We start from the raw sequence: 19,821 nt of genomic DNA on the forward strand, positions 1-19,821 counted from the left end.
TTGGAATCTTTCAACAGAAGAGAAAGGGGTTGTCATAATAATCCCCTGAGCAAGCTTTTCACACTTGGCACCTCCTGAGAGGGTTATTATTCATGGAGGCCAAAACTATATAGAAACAGTACTTGTAATATTTCAAAACAATCATGTTTTATCCAGTCTTCTTCTCTCCCTGCATTGATGCTAAGGAATTATCTTTAGGCCGACAGGTTATTCTCTTGATCTTTTAGTAAGATTATTTTGTGAGTTCTTTCCAAGAACTTGAGCTGAACTGGGGGGTAGACTTTACTGTCAAGATATAGAGTCAAGTAGAAACTTGCAGTATAGCAAGTTTCTATATAGTAGAAAGTATAGCAAGTCTTCGCTAAGACAAACCTGTGCATCTCCTGGATTTTAATTTTTGTGTGTGTGTGAAACAGAAATTAGAATTATGTAATTGAAGTTAGAACTTGGGTTCCCACACATGTTTGTGGTTGTCATAATTTAGACAGTTAGGCCAAAGTTCTGTAGTGGATTTATTCAGACTGTTGACCATCTTGAGGTTATGAAGCTTTCACACACCAAATTTTTTGTGTGTGCTTTTCATATAATACCTTTCTTTTCTTTTCTTTTGACCTTCAGGCTGTGAAAGCCAGCTCAGAGGCAACTGAGCTTCTGCAGAATATCCGTCAGGCCAAGGAGAGAGCTGAGAAGGAGTTGGAGAAACTGCAGAACAGGGAAGATTCTAATGAAAGCATGAAGAAGAAATTACTTGAAGCGGAGGTGAGTGGAGAATGTCTATCTAAAGTCAATTAGTTATCAGGATGTGCATCAATTTAGGAACCCTCATCTGGATGACTCTGAACAATGTGTATTCCTGTAGTAACTCTTCAGGGGAAAGTGTTAGACATGAATCCATTTTTAATTAAAAAAGATACATTTCTTTGAAAAAAGCTGAGAGATTTTTTATTTTGAGTGAGGAGTCAATAAGGACATGTGGTTACCGAAGGGATTTGAGGCATGATGAGGATTTAAAATATAGAAGCCAACCATGTATATTGACTGCTTCAGCCTAATTTTTTCTAGAAACTGCTCCTTGCTCTGTGCTAGTGCAGAGTTGAATAGCCTAAATGGCAGCTCATAATTGCTCTACAGGAACGGCGCCATTCTCTGGAGAATCAAGTGAAGAGATTAGAGACTGTGGAACGACGAGAAAACCGCCTGAAAGAAGATATTCAGACTAAATCTCAACAGATTCAACAGATGGCAGAGAAAATTCTGGTGAGCAGAGGTGAAAATGAAACTTTGAGCGTGAGAGTTTGTAAGAAAGGGGCAGGAAAGAATCAGAAGCCGTAGAATTGCATTGAATAACGTAGAAATTGTTCAATAAGGGGATTTCTTTCTTGTATCAGTCATCCTGGAGAAAGCTGAAGGACTCAAACTCTCCTTGCACCTGTAGTTACAAACTCACTCCTGTACTTTTAGTCTTAATACTTCTTCAAAATTGTGGTTGTCTCAGGGGGAGCACTCTTAAGTCAACATAGTAATATTTAAATTATTTTACCTAGTGATTGTTTCAGAAGTAAAATATTCTCAGGACAAGATACTACGACAACAAAACCATTAATATCTATCTTTTAAACTAAATTGTAGAGGAATTTAGAGGTCAGATCTATTTGAAATGCTTATGTTTTGAAGCAGAGAGAAATTAGTCATCTAAACTATTCATCTCCAAAGATAAATATTTGTCAGGAAACCATTTTCACCCACATGTTTCTCTGTTGGCAATTTATTGTTTCTCTCCTGCTTAAACCTATTAAATCTTTATAGTAAGTTAGTATGTCAGTCTCCAGTGAACCAAGCAGAGGGTGTTTCTAATAATTTTGCTTCCCTGGGACAGGAAGCATAATTTTCTAGTGGAATAATTAAATTTACTTTGCGTTCCTCATGAGCTCTCTTTGTGTGTTGCCAATATGACAAGGAAAAAAAGGGTGGCATTTTATTGGTAGTAATCCTGAGCAGAGACACACCTGAGGAAGGCCAAATGGAAATGTATAAATAAGCATATTTAGAGTCAACAGATGACCCAGGCTTGTTCTGGGGATGTAGACTTTAACACCAGAATGCCTGATTGCTGTCAAAAAAAGGTAGAATCGGTTCTTTAGTAGTGCTGTTCCTTTCAAATTGTTTTGATAGCACGAGTGCATGGTAAGTGGGAGACTATGCTGGGCACAGAGCCAATTTTATGTTTAGAAATAGTGTAAAACTTTGAATTGTTTCATAATCCTCCTGTGTATATTTGGGAATTGTTCCTTGGTTTTGATTACGTTCTCTGTGGAGGAGAAACTGGAAGGGAATGCAGAAATATCGAGTAATTGTTTTACACCAGGGGATGTGTTTAGCTCTTCTTATAGATAGTTTCCATGGAGTTCTGACACAGTGCTGGGGAGGCACAAAAGTATTTTATGAAAAAGTCAAACAGGTGTTGAAGAAATATTCCTACAGTCTTTCCTAGTCCCTTGCAACTCTGACCTGGGAGCACAGGGTACTGGTGTTCTTTCTGTACTCCTACCCTGTACCTCCCCTCGAGCTGATCTTTTTAAACACTTGTCTTTTCCTGGTATAGAAAGTATAGAAAGGTAAGAAGGGAGTTGAAGATGCAGAGTTGCACAGAGTAAGGTGGGTATTGCTGAATAAAGGCATTGTTTTCACATACACTCATGTAGCAGCATCAGAGAAGTACCAGCTCATCTGCCTGTAAGAATTGAATAAGAAGCAAGAAACAAGTCAGAGAAGATACTTATTACTGTCTGAACGTGTAGATCAATGCTGTGATGCCAAACACAAAGTCAGTGCTACATAGAGAATAGTGAGTGAGAACTGGAATGGTAAGAGATTTACCTTTTTGAGCCCACTCTGGCTGTTAAGTGCCACTGCAGGAACTGGTGAAGCTTCTGCCACAGTATGAGCAGTCTGATGCTGGTGGCTTTGAAGCTGCTGCTGATCTGGTTGTCTGATTCTCTGCCAGGACCTGAAACGTGTGGGCTTCTGGGGGAGGTGAGTTGTCCCTCTTGTTGCTGGGAGACATATTTCAATTGCAAAAAGCAGCAATCTCCATTCCGTGCAGAAGTGTCGGGACTAGGCACTGGAGATGACCTACTTTTGGTGAACCTCCTCTTTGATTCTCACTTCTGGAAAAAGAGGTCTATGGCAAATTACTGCAAAAAAAAGTCATATCTTTTCAAGATGAGGAAGATCAGGAAAGAGAATATGAAATTAATATGAAAAGTGCTAAAGTACACACATATATCAGGAAATTTTCCTGTGCTATGCAGTAATGAAGGCAGACAGGAGACCTGGATGCAGCCCAACACCTCAACTTGTCTATGCAAGAGTCAAGCCAGTGGTAGTGAATGACAGACCTGGAGCTGCTCTTGTTCCAGGGAAATTGTTGGAGTGGCAAATACAACAATGAATGAGCATGAAGTTGTAAGCCCAGCTCTTGTGAGGTGTCCTGTTGAAAGCTGATTATAGATATACAACAAATAACATAGTCAGACAGCAGAAACAGCTGATTTCTGAGTTACAAATGGCTTAAATCCTTGCTGTGCACGGCTGAAACTATCTTATGTGAAACAAAGAGGTTAAAAACATTCTGGCATATTCCACCACATGTCTTGCATCCTGCACTTTTCATTTTCCAAGCAATTTATAAATAGTTGTTCTGACAACATTTGTCTGAGGAATATAACAAAGTAAATGCTATTCCCACTCTGAATGCAGAATGAAAAGCATTGACAGCAGTAGCCCCTTATTGAGGTTTTCTGTGAGAAAACAAGTGAGAGACCTTGGTAAAAATAGATCTGAACTTCCTGTGATGCCACTGCAGCTATAAAATGTTTATAACTGTGTGTTTTCACCAAATGTCCTTGGCCTATCTTTGAGAATATTTTACTGGGAAATGGAGATTCTTACCATGGAAGTAGAAATCTTTGTCCTTAGCAGTGGACCTGCACTGCAGTAGATGGGTCAGCAGCAATATGCAGAGCTTAAAGAAGAAAATGTGCAGTTCTCATAAGGCTTTGTTTAACATGACAGCCCTGGTCTTGGGGTTTTTATAGTGTGAAGTCTTAAAAAAGAGAATGAATGAGTGTTTGATACCTGTGTAACACATACACACAGCACCTACTATTTCTTTGTGTCTGAATATGAATCTCTGCTGCTTTTAGGAGCTGGAGGAGAAGCATCGTGAGGCTCAGATCGCAGCACAACACCTGGAGCTGCAGCTGAAACAGAAGGAACAATTCTATGAGGAAAAACTCAAAGTAAAAATATCTTATCTTCCTACAAGCTTTTGTGGGTAGAAGGAGTTCAGGGAAAAACAGTTGCCTTTAGGCTCTGATTGTTTAGTCTTAGGAGTAGCCTTCTTGCTCACCCCTATTGCAATGTGCAGGGAGCTTAGTGGGATCAAAATCAGTTTTTCTCCCAGTCCCTGCCATTGTACCTTATCTGTCTGTAGCACTGCATTAGGACAGCTGGGATTGGAAGTCAGAACTACAGGGAGGCAGTTGGGGATTGTAATTTGACTATTGCTGACTCAGTGATACTTAGTGCTGTTAGATCTCACCCCCTGAAGAAGCTTTCAGTTCCTACTGGTGATTTTCTGTGAGTGTTCACTCAGCCTACCTGCAAGTTTTAAATGCAGCAAAGACTGGAGCGTTTCTGAAATTCCATCCTCTTGGAGCTGGAACATCTGCCAAGAAGCCACAGAAACCACCCACTTTGTTTTTGTCTTTTCCAGGGTAGCATTAACAAACAGTTAGAAATAGAATCATAGACACCATCTAAAATTAGGGAAAACAAGCTGGGAAATAGGAGTATATGCACTGGCTATGGTTTTTTCTAAAGAGCTTACAGTATGACAGGCAGTAAATACATTTTGTAAGAATCTTTGCTAAACCAGGTTATTCTTAGTAGAAACAATCTTTATCTGGTACATTTATCTAGGACCTTAATTCTACATTTTGGCTTAAATGTGAGAGGGCATAATATTTAAGGGGAGAGAAGAAATTTCTGTGGGAGAAATATGAAGGAAAAAAAGAGAAGTAAAGATTTTTTGGCAGATCAGAGCATCTGGTAATCAGCAATGAGAGGAGAGTGATTGATAGAAAGCAGGAAGATCAGATGTAGATGTTGGGAAAGGAGAAGTGGTGATATAAAAGCTGGAAAAGAGGATAGGCATTAGAAAATGAATAAAAAGAAAAAGAGAACCAGTGTATTATGGGGACCTATGTTAGAGGCTTTAGGAGGAGAAATCAGGAAACCAGATGAAAAAGGCTCAAAGGGATGAAAGAGGACATGGGGTTTTTGTAATTGGAACAGTAAAAAATATCCTGTGGTGAGCAGAATTTGTGCCTTCAAAAATTTCTTTGAAGGGAGGGACCTTTAGTTAACAACTGATTTAGAGCTCTGCACATGCATACATGACATGCATTTTTTAAAAAAGTGTAGCAATTAATTACTTTAGTCCTGTTGCTGATGACAGGTATTTGTGTCACAAAAATAAGTTTTTTACTTAGCTGTTAGATTTGGTGTCTCTGACTGGAAGAATTCATGTGGTTCTCAGTTGCCTTTCTCATCCACACTTATGGAACTCACAGATTCCTTCTGAACCATATTGGTAGGGCAGCCAAGGGATGGGCACTTTCTTACTTCCCCTATTGGACATATTTTGGAGTAGACAGTTTTTCTGGGGGTTTTTTGCATTAGTCTGGAACTGTTCTTGAGCAGAGTTCATATGACTTAAAGTAATAATTTTAAAAAATCTGTACTGTCTCCATGTCTATAAAATTCCATCATCAAGTTCAGTCTTCAAGGATAATTGAGGGAATGCTTTTTTCTGGAGTTTGCTCTTCCATGGATTTCATGCAATTGCATCCTGGGTTTAGTTTTGCTTGAGATGTGATCAATTGCTTAAAAAATAAATTTCTGTCTATCTTCATGATTTTCTTTCTGCTTGCCCTTTGCCCAGTGAAACAGATATAATTTAGACAAAAGAAATGTCTTCATTTAGGTGTTGGAAAATCAGATGAAGAAAGATCTTGCAGATAAGGAAGCACTTGAGAATATGCTCAGAAGACATGAAGAAGAAGCACGTGAAAAATGTAAAGTCCTGGCTGAGCAGAAGGCGGTATGTGGTGTTGAATTGGAAATCAAAGCAGCTGAAGAGCAGCTTTCTGACACTGATTTCAAGCAAGATAATCTTGTTTGAGGTTTTGTAGAGCTGCTTGAGCTGCTTTGAAGGAAATTCGTTGATTAATGCTAATTTTAAAAGACATGATTTTTTAATTCAGCGTATCTACAAGAATGTATCCTTAAAATTAGCCATGCAGCTTGTTGTGTACCCCTCATTTTGATAATATAATGGTTGCTTTTCTTCCTAATATTAAAGCAGCAAAAAGCAGTTGTAAATAGCTCCAGGAATTGCATCTTTGATGCTCTTCTGGCCATTTGTTCAGTCTTCTTTTAGTTCTTCTTGTTTCTAGAAAAAGCTCAGACTTTTTATAAACTTTATTTTTACGATCACTTGTGTTTCAGATGATCAATGCAATGGACTCGAAGATCAGGTCACTGGAACAGAGAATTGTGGAGCTGTCTGAGGCCAACAAACTGGCAGCAAACAGCAGCCTCTTTACCCAGAGGAACATGTAAGTGTGGCAGCTGCAGTCACTGCTGAACAGGTCTCAGGAAGATGACCTGAAGGTCTTTTCCAGTGTAAATGATTCTCTGATTCTCACTGTAAAAGTGGCTCTTTCTTGCAGGCCTGCTGTGCTCCCTGCTTGTTTTTCAGTGATATGCTTTCAAAAATGTGCTTGTTCTTCACATACCTGTGGCTCACTGTGTATTTTGTGTTTCCTCAAACATGACTGGGAAAATTGGTTTGTATTACAGTGAGTGTTTACTTTGGAGCCTTTCCTGAGGCAGATGATTTGTGCTGGTTTGCCAAATATGTTAAATGAATACTAATAATTTTAATATCCAAAATACCTCTGAAGAAGCATATATTCCTTTTTTGAGCATAAATATTGCTAATAGATTTTATATTTTCCCTGGTTCCTGTGGCACATGATGTTGAAATTGAAAACTTTAAATACCTTTCATTCACAAACATCCCATCCTGCGTGGATTATTTGATACCTCCTGCAGGGCAAAGCTAAAGCAGTTTATGCCCTTACTGAGTTCAGAGATCCACCAGCTTTGGCTGTTTGCACAAAGGTTTTCTGTGTCCATCAGCTGCTGGATGCAATGTCAGGTGGTGCCCTTGTGGGAAGCACTTGGATAGATTCCCCTATATTATTGAGTAGAACCAGACAGGGATGAGTTTTGGCAAAGAGCTGCCTTGGTTTTATTCCTTTTCAGTGGTGATTATGCCTCCAGATATGTAATGGCTCCAGTTTTCATTGTATTTCAAGTATCTGGCAAGTTATTTTAGCCTGAGCAGCCAAAAATATTGACAGAAATAACTGAGGAATTAAATTGTGTTGCTTTATGCTCCAGATGACCTCTAGTTAATCACCCAGGAAGTTTGTTGAGGCAACAAAAGCCATAATTTACCTTCAATCTGAAATAAAACATAAATGTTTTCCCAACATGTACCTGGGAAGCATTTGGAAGATGAAGTGTCACAGTCATTGGTCTGACTGAGTGTAAGAACTCAGCTGAGCTGTATGCACTCTCTGAGAGCAGTACACTTAACTGAAGAGCCATAAAAACCAAGGAAAACATATAACAACATTTTAACATATGACTTAGAATAGATTATTGAGAGACATATTGTCAAGTGACGTAACTTTGCAGGATTGGTAGAAGAGAGGACAGAATTAGCAACATTTTGAGAGAAAATTGCTTTATTATGCATGCAGATAGTTAATGATTTTGTGCTTGTTTTGTGAATTGGGCTGGTGAAAATGCATAAATTGTTGTTGGACTGCATTTTGAATGCACAAAAGCTGCAGCTAATCTGAGCATTTATCAAGAGGAGAACTAGTGATTAAACCCTTCAGAGGAGAGGGGAGCTCTGCAAGCTCTTGTTCCAGCAGTATCTGAGGAAACCAATGATTATCAGGTTCCTGAGAAGATAGCCCAGTAAACAGTAGGAAATGAAATAACACCATTTGACAGTTCTGGCTGACAATGCTCTGTAGAGGTAAATTAAAAAAAGAGAAAAGGTGAAAGGGTGGTTTTGCTTGCAATGCACAGAAATGTGAGTCAGAAGACTAAAGTTCTATTTTTAGCTTTGTTAAGTCTTCCTATTTGATCTTGGGCAACCCACATAATTTCTCTGGGATAGGATTAATAACAGCTTATCTCACAGTGAACTTCTTAAAATATTAATTCATTAATATATGGAGAGCTTTGTGAGGCTTCTAAGTAGAAAGCACACTATGAGGCAGAATTTTCCAATGCATGATAACATGATTCCAGGAATTGTAAATAATGTAGAAAGACCTTTTTTTTTTGAGGGTATGCATTTCAAATGGTAATAGTTAATCATTGTCAGCTCTCAAAATTCTTATGAACACAAGTAATTGCTTTTGTTCACTTTGTAGATTAAGAATTTGATCAAAGACAACAAAACTTCACATCACTGTAGGTCAAGTTCTAGATCCATTACAACTTAAAAAAGACCACAACAAACAACCCCAAACACACTACCCCCTATCCTGCAGCATCTCATTCCTCTTATCTCATGGAAATACATTGTGAGAAAGCAACTCTTCTTAGCATTTGTTTTTCCTGCATAGAAAAACACGTAACAAGGAACTGAAGAAATGAGGAGAATGAGCTGTAGCTCAAATATTGTTGTAGATTACCCTGTACAAGATCCATTTGTCTGTGCAACTTGCAAACATGGCATATGTTGGTGAATACACTAGTATTTTTTATGTTTAGTTGGGATGTAGAATTTAAACTATGAACTGAACTGTTCTACTTAACAGGAAACTTGTGTTCTTCCTTACTTCACCCCAGTGAAATGACAAATGTTGGGGACATTTTGGGTTTGTCACTTGTGCGTCTCTCCTATCAGGAAAGCCCAAGAGGAGATGATTTCAGAGCTCAGGCAACAGAAGTTCTACTTGGAAACACAAGCTGGAAAGTTAGAGGCCCAGAATCGAAAATTAGAAGAACAATTGGAAAAGATGAGTCACCAAGATCACACTGACAAGAACCGCCTGCTGGAGCTGGAGACACGGCTGAGAGAGGTGAAAACTTGGCTTCAGTCCCTCCCAGCAAACTTTCTTGAATGCATCCCATTTTGAGTAACGTAGTGAGAACTAGAATTAAGTTGTTTTAGTGATATTTGAAAGTGTATTAATTTAATTTGGTCTAACAGTACTTTTTTTTTTCTCCTAGTAGTAAAAAAAAAATAAAAAATTGCTCATTAGAAGGAGAGAAAAGTAATTATTAAGGACTTGTCATTCTGAATATGAGATTTCAGATCATCTTGCTTTCTCAGAATCTTATTTATGTGGATTTTTTTCTACAATATCCTTATAGTATTGTCTGGGTAGAGAATAAAAGCTCAGCTATGTACAATGATCAGATTAACCATAGCCTTAGAGTCTACAGCAGAGAAAGCAAAGGACACAGCAGAACTGCTGTAAGAAAACAGGAGACCTGTTGCTTCACACACATTTTTTTTGAGTTTTTTTGGAAAGAAAACCTACAGTAACATGAAAATATAAATTTTTAAAGATTTGTGAGCTGTGCCTCATTTTTAGTTTTGTATCAACTAGTTTGGATCCACTTCTGATCTTCTTTTACCTTCTCCAGTCTCTACTAATTTTTAGCTAAGACTGAAATCTTGCCTTTAGCTAAAGGGGTTGGAAAACCATGTCCTTGTTTGACCAGAAGCTGGTTGGGACCAGTGTAAGATTTCTGACAGGCTTGTCATGCATCTCCAGCACAACAGACAGATTCCCTTGGGATAACAGACAGCTTGAAGAAGGTGCTAAAGTTTGGAATTGATTTTGAGCATCTGAAATCTGTTCTGCTGGTGGTTCATTTCTTATCCATGAAATGACATGTTTATCCCTGAGTATGTTGCAAGAAAACCTTCATCAGAAGCCACTCAGGTAAACCCAGAGCCAGATGATCTGGTGGCTTTCTTTAAAAGGAATCTGAAGGGAAGATGAAATATGAAAGTCAATTGCAAAATGTATATAACATTTACATAAGAATAAATATTAATATGGACATTTATGCCTGGAGCTTCCCAAGTAAAGATTTTCAAAGACTCTCAGTTTCAGTGTAGAAAGTTCATCACAAACTTCTTCAACTTTTTGTATCAACATTTGATATGTGAAGTTCGAGTTACAGCTGCAACTATTCTTGTTGTCTTGTTGTTTCAAAATGGCAGGTTGCTCTTTACCTCTTTCCAAGCAAACCAGTAGTTTTTAAGGAGTAGACAAAGGTGCATCCTTGACTTTTCAGTAACTGAAACAATCTATAAGGACGTGATTTTTGGGACAGACATGGCAATGGCATCTTAAAGCAAGGTCTGAAATGAGATTGCATTGCTTGTCATTTTGTTTGTTCGTAACTTATATTCTGCTTTTTCTTTCTTCAGGTTAGTCTGGAGCATGAAGAACAAAAGCTGGAACTCAAGAGGCAGCTGACAGAGCTGCAGCTGACCCTGCAGGAGCGGGAATCCCAGATCACTGGGCTGCAGGCGGCACGGACAGCCCTGGAGAACCAGCTCCGCGAGGCCAAAACTGAGCTGGAGGAGACAACAGCTGAGGCAGAGGAAGAGATCCAAGCCCTCACGGTGAGCCCTGAAATCTCTGCTATATACAGATAAGAATTATGGAGGTGCATGTTTCATGGAGAGGTTAAATTAAATTATAGTGTTAAATTTTTAATTTTCAGAATTTGGATATGAGTTGTGCCTTGTGTTGATAGAAGCAGGAGTGGCTAAAATGCCAAATTATATCTTTAACCACATGAATACTTCTTAGTAATGGTTCATTGCTGCCAAAACTGATTGATGGCTTGTAGGAGCTTTATTACTTTTGTATTGAGGTGAAGGTTGCATCTAAAATTGGTATTTTTAGGAGCTTTACTCTGTGATATACTTATTTAAATGATAGCTCGTGAGTTTAAAAGTACTTGATGATCATAAATGTTTTGATTATTTTTTTCCTATCAGTTACCCTGCTTTGAGGATGCTTATTCAGGGGGGGAGAAAAACCCCACCAAATTCCTAGGAAAGAGTGTTCTTAGCACATAATGCTTGTTTCATTAGAAATTGTCACACGTGTCTTGCAGTCTCTGGTGAGGTGTGTGAATGATAGAAAGGAAAAAAAAAAGTTCATGTCTTGCCACCCTCTTCCACCCCAGCCCCCTGTAAATGGAATTCTAGATTATATGTTTCTGGTTGCTGTCTCTTGAGTACAAAAGCATTCTTTCAAACTGTTTGATTCTAAGAAATATTTCCATCACAAAAGATTCCCAGGGTTGTGGGGTAGAGAGTGGAGATGACCTGCTACCAGCTAAACCCCCTTGTGCAGCAACCTTTAATGACCTTCAAATCCTGTTATTTGGAAGTGTTGAAAATGTGCATTCTTGTGCTCCAGTGGCATTTAATCAAAGAACTGTTCCGAGTATTCCTGCCATTGCTGTTTTTTGGAAGGGGTGGTGGGCTCAGCTGACGTGGGGGCTGGAATTATGCTGATGCTCTGGGAGATGAATGGGAGAACCATTCCCTCAGTTCTAAAGTGGGCACAAGCTGGGCAAGTGCAGCAACAGCATGGAGGCCTAAGAATAACTGAATAGAACATGGCATCGGGTTCTTTTCTGCTCAAAACTGAGGCAGTGCCCTCCCAGCTGAAAGCTTTGCATAACAACTAATATCACTGCCAGTGGGCTGGTGATGTGCTTGATATCTTTACCCAACAGTGAAACAGATGAATATTCATGACCTGTGTTCACTCAGTCATTGCTTCAGTTAATTTGGCAGAATGGTGGTGCTCTTGGAGCAGCTGCTGTGAGACAGTCCAGTTCGGTGGGCTGGGGATATTCCTCTCATGGATTTTTTTATGTACTTCTTTTTTTTATTTTTCACCTTGCCCGTGGTGGTAAGATAGCTTTTTAGCTCTCATATTTGACTTCTGCTGAACAGTTTTTTCCTGTTTAGTCTCTTGGCTCTAAGGGAAATGTTCTGAATGAAGAAAGGTGGCTGGATGTGCTCGTGCACTAACCTTTACACAGGTTACCTTTAGCACATGACATTAGACACTTTTTAAATCCCTTTCATGAATTTTGAGAGAGGCCATGAGGCTGAAACAAGAACTTTTTGCTTTGTCATGCTTTGCTTGTAAATTAGGGGGTAAAATGGTGCATGCGATCCTGCATTCTTTAAAAAAAGTGTTTGCACTTTTCCATGCTTTGGATGCTGTCTTCCAAAGAATTGATTATTGTGTTTTATCACTGCTTTTTAGAGAGGCTCGGGATTTAAAAGGGACTTTGTGGTAGGATTCAGGTAGATTGGCAGAGCTGTTTGGGATGGCTTGCATACTATATCATTATAGCTTTTCTTTGCAAGCATTAAATTGTATGCAGTATTTATTTTCTATGAAATACCAATCTGGATATGGAAGTAAAACCAGCTCAAATTATAATGTCAAGAATGTACAAACTTAAAATGGGATCAACAAGTCTTCTGCTGACCACTTCAGAAGGAACCTGTTGTTACATAATTCCATTCTTGAGTTTGTACATTTTTCTAAAGCAGTTCAGGACTGGGAGCCATAAGTGTATTTTGATTGAGTAGGATGTGACTTTTGCTAATCAGTTCTTTGCCACTGCAAAGTGCTTTCATACCCTGCAGCATCTGCCTTCCAAACTTTGCTTGCTGGTAGATTGTTCTGCAGTTTGTTTAGCAACAGCTGTTGGATTCGAATTCTAATGTATGAAAAATTGATGATTAACTTCTTACCTCCTTTAGGCACATAGAGATGAAATCCAGCGTAAATTTGAAGCCCTTCGTAATAGCTGCACAGTGAGTATTAAATACAGATCATTGAATTATTTTGAAATTAAGGATAATGAAACAAACAATTTCCTCCTTTAATCCTTGATGACACTAGTTCCTAATGTGGACTTCTGGCTTCAAGGTGTTAGTAGGACCTGGATGGATTGGATTTGATTTCTTTTAGGTTTCAGGTAAACCTCAATTTTGAGGTTTTAGTCTGATCATGAAATTGATACTATTCTTCTTTTTGGAGAAGAAAGTAAATTAAAATATCTCATTGCAGTGCAGCTAATAAGAATGGTGTAGCAGCTGCAAAAAATGACTGTAGGTGCAGATCTTTTCTGCTCACAAGAAGAAAAGATCTACCTGTCCAAATCCTGAGCTGCATTGTAGATCTAGGCCAGAGTGGGTTTTAAGGAGGATGTTGATACTATTTGAAGAGGCAAGGAGTGTTAAGGTTCCAAATAGTACACTGACATGTAGTTGTCTGCTCAAAGTGCAGAGAGGACTCCAGGATCTGAATTTTCACCTTGAGATCTTTGACATGTTTTTGGATTCATTTCATCAGTCCAGGACAGATGTCCAAGGGCTTTGTCTATCCACAGGGATTCTTGAGGTTTAACAATCTTCACACTTGTTTATGATGTTGATAGAGGGCATCTGCCTTCCAATGACTTGAATTACACAAGTGTTGGATGAGCACCACAGTCCTCTGGATCAGCAGCAATTGCTGATCCCTCTGGGCTTTTTCTCCTTCCCCACCCTGTAAGCAGGGCTTAATCCTGGGATTTTTTAATCTTGATTGTTTCCCTACTATCAGTGATTTCTTCAAATTCAATTTTTCATGCAGTAGGACTTAATATCTGTACAAGTTTCCATCTTCCAAGAATACCTTTCCAGGATGAGAGTCATTCTGTTTTCCTCACTCTTTAGCACTTAAGTAAGGGCATTCTTCTGTTCATAAAATATCCAGAGATGAAGAAATCCTGCACAAGAATCTTTACTTTTTATTCCCTTCTTCATTTTCTTAGATTGATCCTCTAGCTCCATGTGTGTCATCATATATCTTACATCCATAGCTCTCTTCTTTTGCTCTATACCTTGCCCTTCATTCAGAACTGCAGCTTTCTATGCAAACACTTATGTGATCTCCATGGAGGCAAAAACCAGATGTGGAAGCAGTGGCTTCTGTTCTCTGCAGGGTTGGCTGCCTTGCAGAGTCTGTAACTCATTATCCAGTAACACTTTGTCTCTAAGTGTGGTGAACAAGCTCCAGCAGTAAAGAGTGACCCATAACATTTCCAGAATGTCGAGAGCTTCAAAGGTTCTGCATCAAAGGATTTGTAAAAGTGTTGTGCATTGTCAGGCCCTTCAGTGGGATAAGTGGGATCAGACATCTTCATCAATAAGAAATTAATTAAATAGTTCCTAAATGAATAATACATGCTCATCATACATTCTCTTTCCAGCCCAGGAGAATGCCATGTATAATTTAATTGACCATGGACAGAAACTTTCCTGTTCTGTGTTATGACTGGTCCTAGCTGTCCATCCTGTCTGCTGAGGAGCTCTGAGAGGAAATCAGGGCAATCTTCTCCTGACAGTGAGGGTCAGGGGACACTAATTATGTGCCTTCACCAGATGTTTCAGCCTCGTGTTTATCTGATGGTAACCAGTATGATACAGGCTGTGCTTTTTGGTGACCACGTGATTCCACTTGAAGGTGATTAGAATTTGTACTCCTTTTAAAATCAGACAGCTCTCCAAGGGAATAATTGTAATATGCTGCTACTTATACAGCATGACAATGGATGGGTTTATTCTTTTAGCAAGTTCTCAAAAGATATCCTTTTTAAGCTGATACAAACTCCTTGAACTAGTCTGGCAAACTTTGGTAGGGAATTATTTTTATTTGATCTTATTGAGAAGCCTCAAACAGCATAAGAATTATGAAAATAAGATTAGACAGGAAAAAATATTGAAATATTGAATTACTTCAGTACTTTTGTAGTATTCAAAAGATAAATAAAAATACTTAATCTACTTTCTTTGGTATTTTTTCTGTCTCTCTAGCTTCACAAAGGTCACAGCTTCTGATTGGAGGCTTAACTCAAATGTGTGTCTGCTTTCCTTGTATGCTTATTGCACACTTGTTATTCCTTTTGCTGAGGTCTCTGTGCAAGGAGATATCTTCTTAGGTTCTCCTGTTTGTTAATTTTAAATTTGCTGGTTTTGGGTCAGAGACACAGAGACCACTCTTGTGGTGTTGGTCATACTTTCTGCCTTGTTTGTGAACTTATATTCAGTTGCTCTGATAGCTCTGCATTGTTTCCCCTTGTGACATCTCTCTTTTATTATTGGGGGTCAAAAATAAAATGCTAAAATTTGCTTTCTCTGGCTCTCAGTTGAGCAAGAAATAGCAGGATACCTAATTACAACAAAAATTGTAAATTGTTGTACCTGCTGCACACACAGGGCTTGTGGGCACACACAGAGGGTAGTATTTCATCACAGACTTCTCAAAGGATAGCTCATCCAGCAACTCTGCTGAGGGAGAAGAACTAGTTCCCTACATCAATTCTATCAAAAATATGATCCATTTGAAGTATTGGAAGTTGGAAGTATTTTCCAGGCCACCAGAGAAAGATCTAGAAATAAAAGGCATTTTTAAATAGGAAAATTTACATATTTGTCCATTGTTTCCAGATGGCTCTGAATTATGGCTTGTTCTGGGATCATCAACATGTGTAAAATTAAAAATACAACTAAGTTATGTAAATAATACTAGAATGTTTCAAAAAGAAAACATTCAGTAAGCAGGGAGTAAAGTCTTTAAATATTTAGAAGAAAAGAATCCTATAAAGTGTTTACACTCAGCTTAGCAAAATACTAGAGAACCACTATCTGAATCTTGTTTTTCAGATACAGACTTCCTTTTAGTCTAGCAATGAGGATTTCTTAACACTAATTGGATGTTGCATTTCCATTTATTCAAGTTTTCTCCAATAAAACAAAGGTTATCTCTCCTCGAGTTTCTGTTGTCACCCTGTGTTCCCATTTAAGCATTAACAGGCTTGATTCTGCACTTGCAGAATTGGATATTGCACTTGATTCTGCACTTGAGATTGGCTATTGAGGCAGTGAGTCTGTGAGCTCATCAGACACGTGTATAATTTTAGTCCTGCATGAAGTCTTGCTGACTTCAGTCTAAGATCCTGATTCCACATTGGCTCAATGAGCTGGCATACAAGAATAGTCTGTGTTCTTGACAGCTTCCAAAATTACATCCAAAGATATTATATACTTTATGCTAAATTATGTTTCAGAGTAAAGGGGTCTTGCCCGCTCTAACAAGGCTAATACCCAGGCAAAAACATAAATGGCTTTGTTAAATTTATAAAAAAAAAAAGAGAAAATTGCTGTTGGGTGGGAGGGGTTATCCTGATTCTCATTTCACAGGAAATATGATGGCACATACCAGTTACAGGCAGAGATTGAATTTCTGTAGCTTTAAAAAAGTCAGAGTCTTCTGGGGTGTTGCTGTGAAAGAGGTTAATGGGACCTACACCATGGACAGCATCTTCATAATTTCATTTGAGGGTGAGGCTCCTGGTTGGTAGAGGAGTCCAGGGACTGTGTGTTTTAATCCTGGGTTGGTGTGGGAAGGAGAGGAATGCAGGCAGTGCAGTGTCCTACTGCTCTGCAGCTCCCCATGAGAGCAATGTCCCTCAAGCTAAGCCATGATGGGTTTTTGGAGACTGAGATCCCTGTATAAGGTGTGTTTCAAGGCACAGATGTTGTCTGAGTATGGAAAGGGGAGGAAAGTGAGGGATTCATTGTTATAAATGGATCAAATGGAACAATCTCTCTGCAGCCCTGTTCTGGGTGCTCTGCTCTGTTACAGTGCTGGGATTTCTCTGTCTGAAAAGCTTCATCTCTCAGATCCAGGTGTGAGACAAAGCAAGTCTGATGTCTGCTCTTGCTTCCTCCTCACAATAATTCGGGGCTGAGAGACAGCTTTTTATTGTTTCCTAGTTACTTCTGACAGGTAGCTTTCTAGTAGAGATTAGTGGGGATGGGGAGGACTGGAAGTGGATAGAGGAAAACTATTAGTCTGGAATTACGTTAAGCTCCAGATAACATGCTGCTGAAAGCATCCCAAAAGAGTTTCCCTTGCTGTGTCCTTGCATTTTTCTGCATGTTCGTTGGGGGCATCTGAGAACTGAGACATCTTTATGAAGGAATAAGGGTATGCAGAAGTTTGCAAGCTGCAGTTACTAGTTTATAAAAAAAACTCCTTCTTTTTCTCCTTTTCCTCATTACTTTGCCTGCGGTTTTGCTACGTGGAACACGTGGATTAAGTTCTGTACATTGTGTCTGATATGCAAACCTCATCACCATGGCCCTGACTGCTTGCTGCTCTGATGTTTAATTTGATCTGTGGCTGGAGAGGTTTGTAGAGCCAGGTGTAACAGCTGGGAACGTGCTCAGCCTCACTAGAGGAACACCCTGCTTTCCTCAAACTGTGCAACAGGGAAGGAATTGTGCAGTATGTGGTCCCTTCTGCTGAGGAGCTGCTCTGCTTGGGTTGTTTTGTAATATTTCAAAATTAGCAGAGTCTTCTGTGTCTGTATAAAGATAAGTTGAGTGCTTAGATGTGGCATGTAGTGAACAATCTGCCAAGATGAGCGTGGTGTAGTTAGGTGATATCTCTGTTTTAAGGATTAGTTGTGATGAAGATGTGCATAAATTGAAGAGAAAATTCCAATTGCTCTGTGAGTGATGATGCAGTGGCCTAGATGGTCTAGGATTGCTTTTCCAAGCTTTCAAGTGTTTAGTTGTTTTATAAACTTTAAATGTGAAGGTTTTTATATTTATATTATATGTTTCTAAAGGATTTAATAGTGTTTTCTTGCAGACTTTCCTTTCATATACTTCAAATTTACCTTCAGAATAGCTTAGGGTTGGTTGGTTTGGGTTTGTTTTTTTGGTATTTTTTTTTTTTTTTGGGGATTTCCTTAACTGAAAAACAAAAATACCTAAAGCTAGTAACTCTTTCCAGGTGCAGGATTCTGGCATAGGTTGTGTCTATGTATTTATGCCCAAGACAACACTTCCAATTAAATGTGGTTTTTTGATTTGTATTTTCTTTTTTGTTGGACCCCGGGACAGGCATTTATATCACACCATGTCCCATTTTCCTGTGTCAGTATTACCCATTACTCTTTAGGCTTTATAGTATTAATAAACTCTCTCATTCTGTTGGGTTCCACATAGCTGTAGATAGCTTTTAAAAATTGGATTTGTTAACAGATTCCTCCTTTCCCCATGAAAAATGGAAAATTGTACCAAGAAGAACAAATTTTCTCTAGTTAAAAAAAATTAAATCTATCAATCTATATGGATTACATTATATAGGTTATCATACAGTTGGAATTGTCAGTAAATACACACTCAAGAAAGGAGATCAAATCACTTCTTCTGGAACCCTCCTTTCTTAACTGCTTTATTTGTCTGAAATTTTCCAGAAATATCCTACTAGGTAAAATGTAGCACTGAAATATAAAATGATTTGGTTTAATTTTAGTTATATTCAGGGAAAGAAGTCGAAATCTCAGAACACAGAGTAAAAGAAAATGGGAGCTCAACTTCTAGCCCTTAAGGAATTAAATCAACTTGAAATGCAGCCAGTTTTAATAATTCATTAAGTAGTTTGACACATTAACTCTGCATGTAACTTTATCCATTTTGTGTTTCCCTCATCTCTTATTTCTTGTACTTCAAAGCTAGTTTAATAATTTTTATAGAAGTACTTGTATTAATATATAAAATAGATGTGGAAGAAACCATGGATATATAAAATACATCTTCAAACTGCTTAGATACCTGAGGTAGTTAAATATAAAAATAAAAACAAGTGGAAGAAAACGAAAGTTTCTTATCTGGCAGTTAGCTGAGATCTCAGCTGTTGGAAGAATAGTAGGTAAAACACTGTAAAAACAAATGTTCTTTTGCTCCTTTTTGTTTATATAAATACATATCTAAGTTCTTATCCTGGTAGCAATGCAAACACTAACACATCCTTCTGACACGGGCTGCCTTCTGGGAAAGCTCGATGCAAACAATCCAGAACAAAATGGGTATTTTGAACAGGGCAGTGAGAGTGCTCAGGAAGGAGCACACAGTCAGATTCTCGTTAGAAATGTTGTGTTGTGGAGTGTGAATCATCTTCATTCGACCCTGAACATATGGGTGGCAGGAACTCCCCTTCACCCAGCAGGGAGTAATGCCTGTTGGACTTTTTCTGCTTACAGTTTAAAAACCAAATACTGTTAATTTAGGTCTAGGAGAGGCATGGTAAAAGGTTGCCAAAATCTGTGTTAGAGATTCTTCAAAAAGAAGTGGCTGTCATATTTCCAGAGAGCTGAGAAGAGCTGTGTGCTCTATCCTCTGCTGCTTTAGATATTTAAGTCCTTGGCTTGTGTAGGAAATTGGAATATTTAAATTTGAATGTGTGGCCAACTGTGCTCTGGGGTTTTATTATTTTCCCATTTAATGAAGTGTCTTATTCACTTTTCTTTGACATCCAGGCAAAAAAGCCTCTAGAACATATTTTTGAGAGTTGAATATGAATTGTATGGAGTTTACCAGTTTCTGAAATTCTTTTTATGAAGCTGATTTCAAGATTATACTGAGATTTCTTTCTCTTCTATTGTGGTGACGTTGGTTTTGAGTTAGGAGGAGGTACATATTCATCCACCCTGTGTTCAGGCCTTTCATTCATAAAAATCAAATGTGAAAATGGCCCACTG

General features: G+C 38.5%; 1 protein-coding gene across 11 annotated transcripts in view; it reads left to right on the forward strand.

The window, feature by feature from the left end:
- The window catches only part of CIT (citron rho-interacting serine/threonine kinase), an 82,820-nt gene that overhangs the window by 40,699 nt on the left and 22,300 nt on the right, over window positions 1–19,821 (forward strand). For 10 of the 11 annotated variants that reach the window (XM_017814120.1, XM_017814118.1, XM_017814114.1 and 7 more), the window contains 8 exons: window positions 619–759; window positions 1,132–1,257; window positions 4,206–4,301; window positions 6,050–6,166; window positions 6,574–6,683; window positions 9,065–9,239; window positions 10,607–10,804; window positions 12,983–13,036. In XM_017814120.1, the coding sequence (XP_017669609.1) occupies window positions 619–759; window positions 1,132–1,257; window positions 4,206–4,301; window positions 6,050–6,166; window positions 6,574–6,683; window positions 9,065–9,239; window positions 10,607–10,804; window positions 12,983–13,036 (1,017 nt within the window). The remainder of the gene's footprint in view (window positions 1–618; window positions 760–1,131; window positions 1,258–4,205; window positions 4,302–6,049; window positions 6,167–6,573; window positions 6,684–9,064; window positions 9,240–10,606; window positions 10,805–12,982; window positions 13,037–19,821) is intronic. The other variant, XM_017814124.1, reaches the window with a different exon arrangement.

Source organism: Lepidothrix coronata, unplaced genomic scaffold, assembly GCF_001604755.1.
Source record: "Lepidothrix coronata isolate B3197 unplaced genomic scaffold, Lepidothrix_coronata-1.0 Scaffold44, whole genome shotgun sequence".
NCBI classification, from domain to species: Eukaryota; Metazoa; Chordata; class Aves; order Passeriformes; family Pipridae; genus Lepidothrix; species Lepidothrix coronata.